This window comes from Capra hircus, chromosome 10 (genome assembly GCF_001704415.2).
Source record: "Capra hircus breed San Clemente chromosome 10, ASM170441v1, whole genome shotgun sequence".
Taxonomy (NCBI): Eukaryota; Metazoa; Chordata; class Mammalia; order Artiodactyla; family Bovidae; genus Capra; species Capra hircus.
Genome location: NC_030817.1, coordinates 97,234,207 through 97,252,051, shown reverse-complemented (window position 1 = coordinate 97,252,051; position 17,845 = coordinate 97,234,207). Strand labels below are relative to the sequence as shown.

At 39.7% G+C, this 17,845-nt stretch overlaps 1 protein-coding gene across 3 annotated transcripts in view; it reads right to left on the bottom strand.

Moving 5' to 3' along the window:
- Positions 236 to 17,845, bottom strand: part of TRIM36 (tripartite motif containing 36) — a 42,627-nt gene continuing 25,017 nt past the window's right edge. For all 3 annotated transcript variants that reach the window (XM_005685038.3, XM_018053731.1, XM_018053732.1), the window contains 6 exons: positions 14,690 to 14,785; positions 11,184 to 11,437; positions 10,828 to 10,952; positions 7,143 to 7,433; positions 3,714 to 4,011; positions 236 to 2,119 (listed from right to left, as the gene is read on the bottom strand). In XM_005685038.3, the coding sequence (XP_005685095.1) occupies positions 1,768 to 2,119; positions 3,714 to 4,011; positions 7,143 to 7,433; positions 10,828 to 10,952; positions 11,184 to 11,437; positions 14,690 to 14,785 (1,416 nt within the window). In that variant the 3' untranslated portion in view covers positions 236 to 1,767. The remainder of the gene's footprint in view (positions 2,120 to 3,713; positions 4,012 to 7,142; positions 7,434 to 10,827; positions 10,953 to 11,183; positions 11,438 to 14,689; positions 14,786 to 17,845) is intronic.

Sequence of the window (17,845 nt, the reverse complement as noted above, 5' to 3'; positions counted from 1 at the left end):
TGGCAACCCACTCCAGTGTTCTTGCCTAGAGAATCCCAGGGACGGGGGAGCCTGGTGGGCTGCCGTCTACAGGGTCACACAGAGTCGGACACGACTAAAGCAACTTAGCAGCAGCAGCAGCAGCAGAAGCATACAATGTTTTAAGCAGCTTTCCTATCCCTATTAAAGCTTTATATTTAAAATGTCTACATGATATGCACTTCACAGGCTTGAGACCATCAGACATCACCATATATGTGACGTTAGCAGCTTTATTGCACAACGATCCACGTAACACTGCATATTTGTTTAGTTCAGCCTATGTCATAAAGTGCTATTCACAGGTGGGAAACAAAGCTTACTCAACACTGAAACTCTCCATGATATTTCCTTCCTGGGTCTGGGGGAAAAGGTACGAATTTAGTGCTACCAACCTGAATAACAGATTTCCATTAATATATGTACATAACAACAACAAAAAAGCCAGAGCTAAGAGTTTTGGTTAGTCAATTAAAATGTATCAAAAGAATTCCGAAATGATTAACGCTAAATATACTTAACAGTCTAGTTCCTGAATACTCTAACTTTAAAAAAAACTAACCAGTTTAAATAAAACCACCCAAAAAAGAGTATCCTTCAAAAATGAGGATAAAATTTAGATAAAATGTAATTCTTCAAAGAACGTTCGACTTTTAAGAAGGGTATACACAGTCATTATGATTTCAGTTATTATTTCTAAACAAATCTATACTTTTATTTCCTTATAGAATAAATGCTTATTACCAATGAGCCAGAGAAAATGCCATACAACTGACCAGATAGCTACTTCACATTTTATAATATATTTAATGACACTGAAAATATACTGTGAAGTTTTCAAACATGTAAACATAAACCAAGACAATCTGATATGTAATGTTTGTGTCCCAAAATGAAAATTACAAGACACAAAAAGCAAAAGAATGGCATCATTATTGTCACTAGTATTTATGAAAAATAAGTATTTGATATAAGCTCAAATATGCTCACAGAGTAACTAAAAAAAAAAAAAATTGAAGAAAAAAATTTCCCAAAAAATCATACAAAGTGAAAAGCTTCATGTGTTAGCCAAGAATTCTGTGTTTCCTGCGATAAACCATATTTCTTACACATGCAAGTACGGGCATTACCAGCCAAGAAAACTCTTTAAAATGTCCTTACAGTCTGTGGTCTCAGAAAAGAACAAACAGTAGTATTCATTTTCTAGGCAATATATTCTTAAATACATAATTTTCCATTTAAATATACTACTATTTCTATGGCCTTTTTCATTTTATCTATCTATACCTTTGTTTTCCTATTAAAAACAAATGCACAACACCATGCTTAGTACTACTTCCTATCCATAAGGCATTTAAAAAATATCTCCTCTGAGGACATAAACATGATACAAAAATGAAAAACCAAACCCAAAAGAAGAGTAATAAATACTTTTGGATCCCTTCCCCCCAGCCCAAAACAAGGAATGTCTAAGTAACAGCAACACAAGCTGATACAAATAAATTAGATTTCCTGTGCATAAAAAAGAAAGTCCAGTCACCCATCTCAGTGTTAACTAGGAAAGAACGTCTCTCCCCAGCATTTGTGAAAGGCAGAAAGGCTGCTTAGGTTTTCTGTGTTTGAAGAAGAAACATACACAAAAAATAAGTGTGGTGACACAACACTCAGATGATATATAATTAGTTACAAAGGTAACACCGAGGCAGCATTCTGCTCATTCTTCATCCTAAATCACACCAAATGCGTAGACTACATGTTCTCCTGGTATTCTAGGTACTTTGCTGAGATGGATTCTTCGAGCTGGACTCCTCCACTGCCCATCAAGGCAAACGCTGGATACATCATATGGGAGCAGTCCACCTGGCGCTCGTAGAGGCATTTCATGTGATCCATGTCATAGAAAGCCACTTTGCCTTTATCACAGTCGAGGAAAACTCCTATGCTTGTTGGCATGGGAAGGACTCTATTTTCAGGTTCGTTGGAAGTAGGTGACTTGGGAATAAAGACTTTCTTCATACCTATAGTAACCAACGTAAAGGGCTGCGAAGAATCAACACAGGCGTCCTCGCTGCCGCTGTCGTGCCCGCTGTCCTGCTCGTACCTAAAACACAGCACAGACAGAGCAGAATCCATCTGCATCCTCATCCAAAGGCCTGCAAGTCGTTTCAGAACATTTTCACCAGATAATATACACTGAGTTAAATTAAAATCAACTGTAACTGCTTTTACATCAAAACCTTTCTGTTAAACCATAATCAGTTAGAAACATAAGGACTATGCAATGTCACTCAGAATTACACCACAGACTCAGACCCAAATTCTGTCATAAAGTATCATCCATTTTTACCTATATATATAAACAAACAGATGAGAAGTTAAAAATAATTAGTAATTTTGGCCTATTAAAAATAAAGCGGGAGGGGGATGAAATGGAAGAGACTTGACAAATATTGAATATTTATAGCATAAAATCATATATAAGAAAACAGTAACCAACACAGATCCCCTAATCCAAAGACTTTATCAGACTACGTAAAATAAATGGGCGCTACAAAATAAAGCAGGAGAAAAAAGCATGTTTCATTCTCCTGCCAAGAACTGTTGTTTCCTGGTCGGGATTTTCTACATGGCTCTGTGATGCAGGCAAGTATCATGAACAGTTTTATTCTCCTTTGATTACAAAACAGTAACGCCTTAAAGAAAATTTTGACGCAACGTTCCTTCCATTTTTCTCCCTAGGCAGTGTGCTTCTCATATTAGTGCCTTTGTGAGCACAGCACATCAACCATTTCAATCAGGTCTTTTCACTTCTAGCATTTCTCATGTTATAAACTTTTTAACCTTGTTAGTAATTTACCAAGTAGACATGCCACTATGTTTACGTAACTATTTCCGTATTTCAATTTCCGCTGTTATTTCAATTTCTCATTTTAGGGCAACAAGTTTTTCCTGTCACTTAGATTGTTACTCTGGGATTTCTGCAGACGTAAGTGATCAGAAATTATCTGTCTGGACGAGTTCACACTACATCATGTAACAAAACTAAACTGTACAGAAAGTTAAATAGTCACTCTCAAGAAACTGAAATTCTTTGCCATGGGAACATGTTTTCCGTGACCAAATTTTTAAAGTACTTATAGGACAGTTTAAAGAAACTGTATCCATTTAGCACCAATTGTGAAACATGGCATTTAGAGGCAAAGGGAAAGGCAACCAACTCCAGTGTTCTTGCCTGGAGAATCCCACGGAATAAGGAGGCTGGAGGGCTACAGGCCATGGGGTTGCAAAGAGTCGGACACGACTGAGCGACTAAAATAAATAAAAAACATTATTTATGCAATTTTATTTATAATTAAGACAACTGATATGAAAGCCTTTGAGTATTCTAAATTGTGAAACTATACCATAATCAAGAGCTGTACCCAAAAAAGACTTGTTTCCTCACAGCATTAGAATTTAACTGCTAAAGCTCATTAGTCATGGTGTGATACAAGATAACATGACATCTTTTCTTAGCCAGCCACATAAGCACAGCCAAAACATCTAAATCTAAGAAAGGCATACTCTAAATACTAAATACTCTAAATGCAGAAAGTAAATCCAAGTCCACTTTCAGGCTTGCCTTGCTAAACCAGGATATTTACATTTTACAGAATTAAAGAATTATCAACATCTAGATCAATAAAAGAATCTACCTTGGACTAACTGCGTCCCGGGGAGACCGGAGCCATTCTTGCAGTTTGTCACTGGAAGCGACGCCCGCTTTCACCAGGTACGAATACGGCTCCACACGGAAGGCCCAAAAGTGCTTCCCTTTAGTAATCCCAACATCTCCAATGATGTAGTCTAAGCTGGTGTAATAACCCACTTGGATCCGCTCCGCAGCAAGCAGGAGGTTAAACCCAGCTCTGCTCTCCACACGGTCTCTCTTCAAGTTCAGCAGGAGGTGTTCATTATTATAGCCGCATTTTTCATCAAAGAGGAAACTGAAAACTGCAAACAGAGCTTACAATTAGCCTGCAAATTATTTATTAGCATTTCTACACTCTATGGTTAAATTTAACAGGTTTTCAAATAGAAATTACTAAAAAGAGATAGGAGGAAGAATATTATTCTACCCTACTCACAAATCAAAACCCCAACTTAGAAATGATTTCCAGTAATTCTCTATACCTGAAAATTTTCAGAAATTTCAAAGTGGAAGAAACATTTTCAGTGTAGGAGAAATTTATGTCTGTAGCTCCTTGGAATAGGCACAGCAAACCTAAACACCGAAACACCTTATACTACTGAACCTGTTCTTCTTTTATCCTAAAATAAGGGGTTGTATATTTTCAAAAATATCTGCATGTTTTCTTAAAATTTATTCCAAATTTTATCTCTAAGTTAGCATAGTCATGTCCGACTCTTTGCAGTTCCATGGACTGTGGCCTTTCCCGCTCCTCTGTCCATGGAATTCTCCAGGCAAGAACACTGGAGTGGGTTGCCATTTCCTTCTTCAGGGGATCTTCCTGACCTGGGGATCAAACCCAGGTCTCCTGCCTTGCAGGCAGATTCTTTCTCAACCAAGCGACTAGGGAAGCCCGAATTTTATAAATACGGAAAATATTAGCAATTTTAATAAGGTCTTCTCCTTACCAATCAAGATGGCAGACACGAGAAATAGTGTTTTGCTTTAAAAAAAAAAGCACAGGCTTTGGGTTCAGAGACACTTGAGTTTGAATTCCTAGCTCAAACATTTAACTGGAGCTTAACCTAAACTTTAATTTCCTCAACTGCAGAATGGAGACAACACTACTCTCCTAAGCCTCTCAACTTAAACCCATTAAGCCTAACATTCATTGGCAGCTAGCCCAGGAAGTGGAAACATCCCAAATGCCCGTCAACAGATGAATGCACAAAGAAAATGTGGTGTCAACTTCAAATTGGCACTTGCCACCAGCACTTGCCATCCATCTCTGCAAGGATTAAATCATGTGCTGCTGCAGCTGCTGGTTTTCAACACCCCTGAAGCGAGTTCAGAGTGGAGAGCAGAAATGAGGCCCTCTGTGCAGGGGTGGGCAGGCGGGGAGGGTGGACTGTAGGACCCCTCTATTTTCAGGAGCCTAGTTTATGAGCCCAGTTCTTGTTATCGCCTCCTATCTAAAAAAGCACTATAATCCTTCATGGTGACGACTGCTCCTTGTGACTAGCAGAAACCTTCTGAAGAAAAAAAAAAAATGTGCTTGATTGCAAGGACTCTCCCTTCACCAAAATCACACATGTACTGACCTTCCCCTCTGCCTCTTTGGAGCAGTTTCTCAGAGCTATCTGAGCGGCTGCTTTCCCAGACTGCAGTCCTCATTTTGCCCCCAATAACACTCTCCCATTGGGGTTTTTTTTTTTAAGTTGACAGTGGGATATACATACAATGGAATACCATTCAACCTAAAAAAGTTAGGAAATTCTAATACATGTCACAACATGGAGGAACCTTGAAAATAAGCCAGTCACAAAAGGATTGTGCAAATCCATTCCCACACGAGGTACTTAGAATAGGCAGATTCATAGAGGCAGAGGTTGCCAGGCTCTGGAAGAAGGGTGGATGGAGGGGTTACTGTGTAATGGATGCAGTATTGATTTGGAAAAATGAAAAAGTTCCAGAGACTATAATGATGGGTGCACAGAATGTACTTAATGCCACTGATGCATCCAGTTAAAAATAGCTAAAATGACAAATTTTAACATTCAGTCATGTCTGACTCTTTGTGACCCCATGGACTGTAGTAGTCCACCAGGCTCCTCTGTCCATGGGGATTCTCCAGGCAAGGACACTGGAGTGGGCTGCCATGTTGCTAACAAGCTAAAACCATTTTCCATGAATGAGATCTGACCAGTCTTCCCGGTAATGCCTATTGTCCTGGGATGACAATTCACGCTTGCTTTCAATCTCAAATGTCTCCCAGTTTGCAAAATAAATTTAGATGGTCACCCTATTCATATGGCTTCTCCCGGAGAAAAGGAAGACAGTCTTCCATGTTTCCCCTCCCCCACCCCCCTCCACTTCGCTGAAAACAGCAGCTACTTTCAGGCTTATTTTTCCTTCCACTTTCAGTCAGACTAGAAAACAAAGTGGAAACTGCATAAACCATAGAATGTTTACTTAATACTTGTAAATGCACCCTAAAACTCTCTTTTGGGTATTATTAAAATTCAAGAAAAATAATTTTAGCCAACCTTATGCATTTGGTGGTGGTGGTTGTTTTTTCTTAATTAGCTACAATATACATGAAAAACAAAGAGTGAATAGCACACCTGGACAAAACGGCAAGGAAAGGCAGAGTGCACAAAATTTGGGTACATAAGCCACAAAAAATGGACAGGAGCTATGGGGTCCAAGAGCCAAGTGAAGGAACATCTAAGGGCAAAATGATTACCCGTTCACCAGCACGAGCGTAACTTTGCCTCTATACGTCCCTTATCCATGGGAACACTGTCAGCGAACATCAGCTAACCCGTAAGTCATTCTCATTCTATAAACATGTACAGGCCTTGCTTAAGTAGTACCGGGGGTTACCAAGTTGGAAAGGAGAGGCAGTGCTGGGTAGAAGGAGCTCTCCGTGTGGGGAAGGGGAAGGAGGGCCATCCATGTGGCTTTAATACGCGCCTTCCATCCCCATGGGCTGGTAATCACTGGGTTAGAAAAGCCAGACAAGTCAGAATTAGGTTAACTAAAATTATACTTCATGTGATTACACCAATAAATGTCTAAAATACCTACCCAGATCCTATGCTAATAGAGATCTCTATAAACTGATCAAAAAAATAGAATTATACAATTTAAAATTTGTAAGGTAGCATTTACACTATTTTAATTCTAAATTAATAACCCTAAACATTCAAATGTCATGTTATTCTGTACCTGTCATCAGTTAGAAGTCTAATCCTATTCTCAGCCTGCATGGTGAAATTCAAGTATTCATTCTATTTCTAAATCCTAGCTGGATATAGAATCTACTTTTCTAGAATCTTTTACAAATGAGAGCTGGCTTTAATGTAGGTCTGCACAGACATATCAGCAGGTTTATTTTTTATCATGGTCTCTTCCAACTGTACGCTTTTCTTATCCCCAGTATTCACACTACCTGGAGCTGGAGGAGTATGAAGAATCAGCTCTCTGCTGCAAGGACTGCAGATGGAACCCTTGTAGGCTCTTACTCTGAAAGCATAGTTACAATTACTCTCAAGATCGGAAATAACTTTACTTGTGCCACAAACTTCTATCTCATTCCAAGACAACATTTCTTCATCTCGATTAATCTTGCGATATTCAAGGACATAGCTATCAGCTTTATCCTTTTCTGGATGGTGCCAATTTATCAAAGCGTTGTTATAAACTTTGCTCTGTTCCTCATTGATCTCTGGCACATCTACACCTGAAAGAATTATAAAACAGAAAACAACATTAAACTATTATTTCAGAACCTTTATTTTTTCCTCAGTAAAAATGATTTATTGACAAAAACTAAAGGATTTCTCTGTTGTCCAAGACCTTTCTATATTTAGAATAAGGTGTATAAGTAAAAGAATAATTCCTGCAAATACAACATGGATGGACTCTGAGGACAGGCTCAATGAAGCGAGCAGGACACAGAAAGACCAATGCCGATGTCATGATTCCACTTATGTGAGGGATCTACAATAGCCAGATTCACGAAATCAAAGAGTGGGATGGTGGTTACCAGGGGCTGGGGGGCAGGGAGAAATGTGTACTTATTAATAGACAGGCATAAAGTTTCAGTTAAGCAAGATGAATAAGCTCTAGACATCTGCTGTACACCCTGTGACTATAGACAACAAAACCATATTCTATACCAAAAATTTAAGAGGGTGGATCTCAGGATAAGTTTTGTCACAATAAAATTTTGAAAGAAAAAAAGAGATTTTTAAAGTGTATATTTATGTTTAAAACTGAAAGGGGAAAGAAGAATGAAAAATAAGACAATTTTAGTAAAACAATTTTAGCTTTCCACATTAATTCTAAAATGTAATAAATCAAAATTTCTAACCATATACCCTTCAGTGCCCATCTACTGAAATAACAACCCTGGACGTAAAATTTCTAATTTCTGTCCTCTTTTAAGTTATTTTAGTAAGTGTTTTAAAATCTAAGTTTGGTTAGTATAATAATAAATGTCAAAATATTATATAATTTCCTTTCATATTATCTTTCTCAGAATTGCAAAGCAATTTAAAATGACTTTTTCTTGGCATTAACAAGATACATATTTTTGTAAGAAAATCAGAAACTACATAACACACACACACACACAAATTAAGTACCTCAAAGATTATCAGTACAATAATTTTGTATAGCTCCTGCCAGTATTTTTCTCCCAGTGGTATTCCACTGTAGTAACACTTAACTATTTTCAGAAACATGTTTCTAATTTTTCACTAAAAATACAATGATCAAAATTTCACAGCTAAATATTTGTATGTATTCATAATCTTTTCCACAGAATAAATTCCAAACAGATTAACCGCTTTGGTCATATGGTAAAAATAAGCTATAAGGGTTGTACGTGCACACGCGCACATAAACAGACACACACTTATACCAAATCACAGAGAAACACACGGAATGAAAAGCAGACGTCTCCGTTATCCTCCAGCTGTGTGCAAGCAACGGACAGCATATGTCTGTGTGTCTCTGAGCAGCCAAGGGATCTAAAAAGTCAGCCAGACTACATTTTAAAGTTAAAAACAGCTATCATGACCGGTATGTCTCAGCCTATACCTCTTTCTTTTCTTTTTTTTTAACCCAGTTTACTAAAAAAATGGTCATGCAGGGAACAGTGAGGAGAGCACCCAGCAGGCGGAAGACGGGTGACCACTTTACATCCTGACCCACAGGTTTTACTGGTTCTTCGTTATGCACTGGCATAGCCTGAGATTACCCAACCTCAATCTCCTCCTTCCAAAGACAATTTTGGGACCCCCACCCCCTGCCGACCCAGAGGAGGAAGGACCTTGTACTCCTAAGTAAACAAGCAATAACATACATATAAAAGCAGTTCAAGTATACATTTTGGAAAAAGAGAATAGATAAGAAAAGTATATAGTCAAAAGGAGATTCAGGCACTGACTGGAAGAGAAAGATGGTCATAGTAATAATCTTTCAGTATGTAACTTTTTAACAAGACATATTTCCTTTGACTAAATACAAATCTACACATCTATATCTACACAATAATTAAGCTTATACTTTTCCAAGGGCTTCCCTTGTAGCTTAGCTGGTAAAGAATCCGCCTGCAATGCAAGAGACCCAGGTTCAGTTCCTGGGTCAGGAAGGTCCCCTGGAGAAGGGATAGCCACTCCAGTATTCTTGGGCTTCCCTGGTGGTTCAGATGGTAAAGAATCCGCCTGCAATGCGGGAGACCTGGGTTGGGAAGTCCCGTGGAGGAGGGCGTGGCAACCCACTCCAGTATTCTTGCCTGGAGAATCCCCATGGACAGAGGAGCCTGGCGGGCTACAGTCCATGGGGTTGCAAAGAGTCGGACACAACTGAGCAACTAAGGACACACACACATACTTTTCCAAAGATTGTAACTGTTCACCATGAAGAGAAATCTGAAGGAGATGAACAAGGTGAGAAGAGGAATGGACTACCTCCCTATTGGTGAGCAGCGGAACACAAACACAGGCAAACATCAGGGACTGAAATTCACCTGCCAAGGTTCTAGCCCCTAGTATTACTACCTCAGAATGTGTCTTTATTTGGAGAGAGGGCTTTTAAAGAAGTACCACAGTTAAAATCAGGTCATTAAGGTGGACCTAGTCCAACGTGACGGATATGACTGGAGTCCTTATAAGATGAAATCTGGATGCAGATACGCATAGAGGGAAGACCATGTGAAGACACAAGGAGAGGTGGTCAGCTGCTCTGCAAGGAGAGAGGCGTCAGGAGAGACCAACACTGCCCAGCAGCTTCGTCCCAGCCTTCCAGGCTCCAGAGTCTGAGAAGACACATTTCTGGTGTTTAAACCACCCAATCAGTGCTGTTTCCTTTCAGCAGCCCTAACAAACTCATAGAGCACTGTAAACGCTTAAACATCTTAGAGTCACCTTTAACCTGGGAGATACCATTTCCAGGCTTCTGCCCTAGGGAAACTCGTACACAGGCACAGAGAAACACTGACAAAGATGTCTGATAGAGCTGTTTACAACAGATAAAAAACAGGAACAGACTGTCGCTCAGTAGGAAAGTTATTTATATGATGGAATATTAAAGCTAAAATACAGCTGTAAACCAGAACTTCATACATTAACAAATATCTATCCTAATTTCTCAAAAAAGCAATTTACCAAAAAAGACACATATAGCGTGATGCCATTCACACAATGTTTAAAAACATACAAACCAATAGAACCTAGCTTTTGGGCATAAAAACATGGTTATAAAAACATAAATGGCATACAACTTTAGGACAGAAAGGTATGGGCAACTGAGCTGCTGCTTTATAAAGTCAAGCTGAAGAGAATCTGTGTGGATTCTGTTGTTTAGTCACTCAGTCAAGTCCAACTAGTTGCAACCCCCAGAACTGTAGCTCACCAGGCTCCTCTGTCCCTGGGATTTCCCAGGCAGGAATACTGGAGTAGGTTGCCATTTCCTTCTCCAGGAGATCTTCCCGACCCAGAGATCAAACCTGCATCTCCTATACCGGCAGGCGGATTCTTTAGCGCTGAGCCACCAGGAAAGCCCGCGTGTAGTCCACACAGTGCGAATTCCAACCAAAAAGGCGAAGGTATGCTGATATTAAAACTTACCACTTGAGAAAAAAGATAATTCTCCAAGAAGTTCTGTTTGTTTAGATGTGTTAACAACATAGTCTTCAAAAGAAGTTTGAGCCGCAGGTCTAAAGCTCTTCAAAGACTCTGTAGCTTTCTGTATTCTATAGACAGATATAAAATGTTTTATATAAAAATGATTCTTTAAAAAGGAACATTAGACTAAATATCTGCAATGAGATTAACAAAAGAAAACTTCACTCAGCACTCGGTTAAGAGTGAAGCAAGAGCTACTGCACACAACCCAGCATTCCGCAGCCGTCAGAGCTACAGCAGAAACTCGGAGCAGTGTTTAATGACGCTGCTAGAGAGACTGTCAGTTCAAATCAAAATACCTGACGTGGAGCTGCTTTGCCGTCTGGACAAAGCAAGACTGATCCGTCTCCTTCAGCACCTCCTGAGCGTACCCCACCAGCCCATTGTTCTCCAGCAGCCCCTGGTACTCTTCCATTTGAGTCTGAAATTTGTCTAATCTTAGTTTCTTAGAAGCATCAATTGCCTTCAAAACAGATGATTTCCTCTCTTCTAGGATTTCAAAGAGCTTTTCAAAATGTGTAATTGCATCTTCTTTAGCCCGCTCTCCGTTACACTATTGTAAAACAAGCAAAGCATTAGCTCATCTGCTAAATCCAAATGTCTTTTCATGTCAAAATTCAGCACGACAAACCCAAATCCTGGAAGGAAGAAGATTTTGTCTGACGCCTTGAAGCTGTCAGAACAATAACCTGACATCAAATGCACTTAATTAGGGATGATCAGCAACTTTTACACATAGTTTTTGATTTTATAATAACTGTATTTCCGTAAGCTTTCAATCTCCAAAGTCCAGCAATAAACAGTGTATTCAATGAAATAAAAAGCAATGTTCAATTTGTATATGAAGGAACTTAGGCAGAAATTATCTTATTTAACTGAGGACACAGGAAAAAAAAATTCTGCAGTTATTTATTCATTTCTAATTCAAGAAATTTTATTCTTTCTACCATATTCCAATTTTTTAAAAAGGTAAACCACAGATATAAAACCGAAAAAAGTTACATTACTAAGATATAAAATTGTAACTTTTCTCTTCAAATTAGTATTAGTGATATATTGGGTTGCCCAACAAGTTCATTTGGATTTTTCTGTAACATCTTATGCAAAAATCCAAACGAACTTTTCAGACAACCCAGTAATAAATAAATTGTAATTTAGTTAATACTGATTTAATTACATGTTATGCAAATCAACTTCTTTAGTCTTATTTTTCTGTTCTGAAAACTAGGAATAAGAGAGACCACGCAGGCTCTTCTGAAGATTGAGAAAGATTATTTATTAATACATAACTGCATAGCTCAATGTCACCTATTTTCACTACATACACAGCTATTCCACTACTTTGCCGTGAAATGATCCTCTCTATAGGATGCTATTGAACATTTTGGATGTCCACAACATCAGAGATTGACTTGACTTTGGAAATAAGACTAGCACTCATAATACACTCAGAGCAGCAGCCAACAGTACCGAGTCTTCGAGAACATTCTTAAAAGCTGACAATATATGGCACAAGTGCACTGTACATTTTTCAGTGGCTTCTGGCCAACATTTATAATGAAAGGAAATTTTTTCCAGATTTACTTCTCTTGTTTTCTAACCCCAACAGCCAATTTTTTAAAGGGGGGATGGGAGGAGAGAAAGAAGGTGATGGCATTCTGGTAGTTTTTCAGTGACATCACGTTAAATTCAGAAATATCATTATACACAGGTAAAGAGGAGACTGTTTCCAGCAAAGTATAATTATAGATAAAAAGATAGTATGGCAATCTTTACCGAGAACGGAGACAGATTTTCTAGTACAGAAGACTCTTACTGATAAACCTACAAATACAGCTGAGGTCAAAGGTACAAAAAATGTTAAATAATTTCTCCGGGATCTCAAGGAGTCAGTGCCTACGTGAATACTTAATGCCTGAATTCCTCAGTTTTCAAGCTCCTGAATGACAAACTCAAAAATAAGCACTGGATTTCCTTATCTCAGAAGTTAAGGCAGGACTTCCCTGGTGGTACAGTAGATTAAGAGTCCGCCTGGCAACGCAGGGGACAATCCCTGGTCGAGGAAGAGTCGGTATGCCGCGGGGGGACTAAGCTCGTGCACCACAAGCACTGAAGCCTGCACGCCCCAGAGCCTGTGCTCCACAGCTAGAGAGGCCCCTGCGATGAGCGGCCCCGACACTGCGCCCGAGAGGGGCCCCCGCTCACCACAGCTCGACAGAGTCTGCACAGCAATCAGGACCCAGCACAGCCAAAGACACGCTTTAAAAAGTAAAGGCAGATGACTGAGAACACTATGAAAGATAATCTCTGACGACCTCCTGTCTGGGTGATAATGTGCCACGTGTTAGGGGATTACAGTAAACTGTGAAGAGTTTGTCAATCAGACACCAATATGAAAAGCAAAACCCTACCTTTTAAATCACACATAAAACCAACTTACTTAGGATGGTGAAAGCAATCAGTAAAATATTAAAAACTAAAGCAATACTGGTAACATGCTAATTCACCCAATTTTTCAATAATTTAACCCACTTTTAGAAAGAATTTGTTTTAAGACATAAGTCTCAAGCTAATCAGAATATTTTTATATTTAATTAAAACGTTTAGTGACTCCCCTGGTGGTCCAGTGGCTAAGACTCTGAGCTCTCAATGCTGAGGCCCTTTTTTTGATCCCTGGTGGGGGAACTAGATCCCACATGCCACAAAAGACCCTGTGCAGCCAAATAAATAAATAAATAATAAACATTAAAAAAAAAAAAACTTTTAAAGGGATCAAGAGTAAACGACCTTCAATTTATTTCAAATAAAGAAAAGAAACAGGGATCAAAGTCAGTGAAGAATATTTAGAATTTTAAAATAACCTAATTCTATCCTCTTTTGCTATATTTTTAAAATGCTATCAATCTTTCCAATTTTTTACTGAAATATAATATGCAAAGAGAAAAATGTATACATAAGTGTAAGGATCACAGAGTTTTTGTGAACACACCTATGTGACCAGCATTCAGATTAAGTAATACTACCAGTATCCCAGATAACCTTTCCAGGCTCTAACCCTCCACCTCTTCAACAGCTCCTATCCTGAACACCACAGCCTAGTTTTGCCTTTCTTAGCCTCCCACAGCAAGTACTCCTTTGTGTCTGCCATCTTCCTTTCAATATTAGTGCAGGATTTCTCTACATTGTTGCCCACAGTTTAGATATTCATTCATCATTGCTATTTATATCCCACTATTGATGGGCTTTTGAGTGCTTTCCACTTTGTGGCTATTACAAATAATCCAGCTATAAACATCCTTTTCTTATGTTTTTTTTTTGCAGCTAAGAACATTCTAATACATGTCTTTTGGTGAACATATGATAGGTATATATTTAAGAATATCTGGGAAATTTAAATAAACCTAGTCCTATTAACATACAATACATCTTTCAAATGCAATTTGTTAGTTTTGCAAAAAAATAATTTTGAAAGCCATTATTTTCCTTATGTTGCTACTTTTGAGACATGTCTCAAAAAAAAAAAAGGTCTCAAAAGTAGCAACATAAGGAAAATAATGTTTTCATCTGTGTTTCAGTATCATAATAATCACTACCTCTTATCAGCACTGATCACACAGCATTCCATTCCTTACCTTTGTTTTCCTAGTCCCAGAAAAACAGGGGTGAAAATCTAACAAAACTCTACTCCCAGCTCATAAAATACCCTTAGGATTTTATGAATGAAAAAATGAATATCTAGATGAATAAATGAAAAATATGCAAACCCCACCTCTGACATATAAAAGAAAAGGAAAATATCACTTACCTCTGTCTCTTTCATCAACAAGTTTAGCTCAGAAATTTGACTCTTCACCTGGCTCTCCTTGCCAATAAGGTAATCAATATCCTTTGAAAGCTTCTCCTGTTAGAACATATTAGAAACACAAATAAGTAGAAAGAGAAGTGTAACAAAGGGCTTGCAGAATTTTCTTAACACAGCATCCTCCTCTCTCAGCTACAGTGATTACTGTTGTTAACTGGCTTTAAGCACACAGGCCCAAAGATACATGAGCAATTAGAACTAGGCTACCTAAAAACACACAAACAAAAAGAGCAAGGTAGGTCACTCAAGAATTCCGAGTCTACAGACTACATTTTTGTTGTCTCCCATCATTACTCCCAGAATGACTCCTCACAAAGCTTCAAAGGAAACAGAAGAGTAGCAATCCAAACAGTGCTTTCTTCCATTAGATTTCACAGCACACTCAGAAACACTGGCACCCCACACACACACCAAGGAAAGCAACAGAGACCCTTTCAAAGTAACCTTCATGGTCCATCCCAGCCTAGATAGTCATTAAACAGTCACACGATATACGATGATGAAAATACAGATGTCTAAATGACAGGCAACTTTCAGAGCTTACTGAATAACTTGTTTATAAAGCAGTCACCTTGGCACCGGCACAGTTTACCATAGAGACAGTCACAGGTTTTGGGAGATCACTAGCACAGCCCACAAAACATAGTATGCCTAAAATACATTTTAAAACAAACAATCATACCCTGAAGCATGATGGGCTAAAAAATGGCGACAGACAACGTATTCTGAGTCTAAGCAAGACTAGGAAGATCCAGGAAACACCTCGCAAGCTGCAGCCCTGACAGAAGATCTGGGCGTTTCTGGTCACAACTGGTGACCAAGGGCTGAGAAGGGTTATTAAGAAGCAGGGCAGAGAATCAAAGCTTTAGGAATGAGTCTCCTTCCTGTATCATCTTTTTTGTTTTTGTTTCTGTTTTTTTTTTCACTTAGACCATGTTACAAGGTCTAACACAGAAATCAAAGTAACAGGTCTCTCTGGCAGGACCCACCTTTACAACTCTCTGGGACGCCCAGGATCAGGCCCATGGAGTTCCCCTCGTGACTCAATAGCGGGACAGAGGAAAGGCCTGTTAGGTGGAGGAACAAGACTTCTGAGGAATCAGGGCAGGATGGGACCAAGAAGGAAACTGCAGGTGTTAAGGATCAGAAGAGACATTAAAATCTCGTGTCTTAATACAGCATTTCCCAGACGAGGAAACCAAAGCTGAACACAAACCTGACACCATAAGAAGCTGAACTAGAAACTTCCTCATGCACACTAACCACGCTGCCACAGGCAGAGGCACTGCCTCCGCACCAAGCCGTGAGGAAGACCACAGTTCCTCCAGGACCCCACCCTTGTCTGGCTCACGTTAGGACCAAACCCACTGGGTGTGAGTGCTGGCACTCTTTTTAGCTACAGCAGCAAAGAAAGGAATTTGGACAATTAAACTGAACTGGACTTAGTTCTAAGTCAACAGATGGTGTTAGCAGGGCTAAACAGGCTAGAGGAGAGAGGACAGAATTCAGAAACACGGTCCGCGGTCTGCGTGGTTCCAGTGAGCTGTGACGCTGAGAGCAAGTCCACAGCCCACAGCAGCCTTTACCTGAGACAGCTCCAGTCCTCTGAGTCCCCTTAAACCTGGGCAGTCTATGCTAAGACGAGATCTGCTGTAACCAAGAATCAGTGGCCCATTTATTCATCAGCCTCCAAAAACGTATATGCAGCAGACACTGATACTAGACACTCTACCCGGGAAGCGCATCTCATCTGGGGAGCAGGTTTAAGCCCCTTAGTTCTACTAAGACCCCAGCTCTCCAGGAACTGACGAGAGGGTAAATTCTCAAGGACCCCAGAGCTGCTCAAAGATAGCTTGGTTCTCAAATGCTGGTGAGTACCAACCTCCTGAGAACCCATGAGAACACAGACGCCCAAGCTCCTTGAAGGAGGTCAGCACTGGCCTCTGTAACTTTACCAAGTGTCCCAGGAGACTCTAAGGCCCACCAGAGTGTGTAATCGCCCCCTGCAACACTCCAGCGAGCAAAACTGAAACGATGTCATAAACCTGTCACCTAGATCATGAAGCCCTCTGACGTAAAACCTAAAACCAAGTAAGAAGGACGATCTTCGGAGATCTTGCTATTTTTAGCCAACTTAAATCATTTTATCCTTACTAAAAAGTGAATAAACTAAGAACTCCATAGAGAGTCTATTTTTTCTAAAGTCTGAAACATAAATGAGAGAAATTAACAACAGAATGCAAAGGTTAACTCAGGTGTATATTATTGCCAAAGGTTAATTTCAGGTAACAGAAAAAAAACTTTTTTGGACAACTTGTGTAATATTCAACCAGTAAGAAACAAAACGAAGCCAAAGTTAAAATGAGCAAACAGTGGTACTGCCACTGTGAGGCACAAGAGAGAAACTAAGACAGGGTTTACTCCCTCACCTGAAACAACTAACAGAACAAACGGAACAGCTCTCAAGACACTGGACGTCAAGAAACAAAAAGCAGTGACCTTGAGGGATGGGAAACAAGATGAGCCTGTGGTGAAAGTGTCAGTCGCTCAGTCGAGTCCGAGACTTTGCGACCCCATGGACTGGAGCCCACCAGGCTCCTCTGTCCATAGGATTCTGCAGGCAAGAATACTGGAGTGGGGTGCCATTTCCTTCTCCAGGGGATCCTTCCTGACCCAGGGATGGAACTTGGGTCTCCTGCATTGCAAGAGGATTCTTTACCATCAGAGCCAGAAGGGAATATGGTGGCCCCGGCTTATTGTCTGGAGAAGACTTCCCAGACCTGATGCAGATACGCAGAGAATTCAAACTAGGCTCAGGATCTCCTGTGAGAAGAGATGGAGCTGAGAGTCTGGGAAAGCCAGAGGTTATAGACTGTAATGCCTAAGAACAGATGGCCACAAAAAAAAGAACTCCAGAGATTTACCAAGGGCCTCTCTTCTTTATTCACAAGCGCTTTGGTCAATTCATGTGTGTAAGGAAATTGCAACAGGCTGGGCAAAATATCGCCCAGAAGAATTGAAACAAACAATTTCAGAGCTCATACAAGTTGAGAACAGCGCCTATTCCCCATCAGCCAGATTAAAAAAAAAAAAACATTA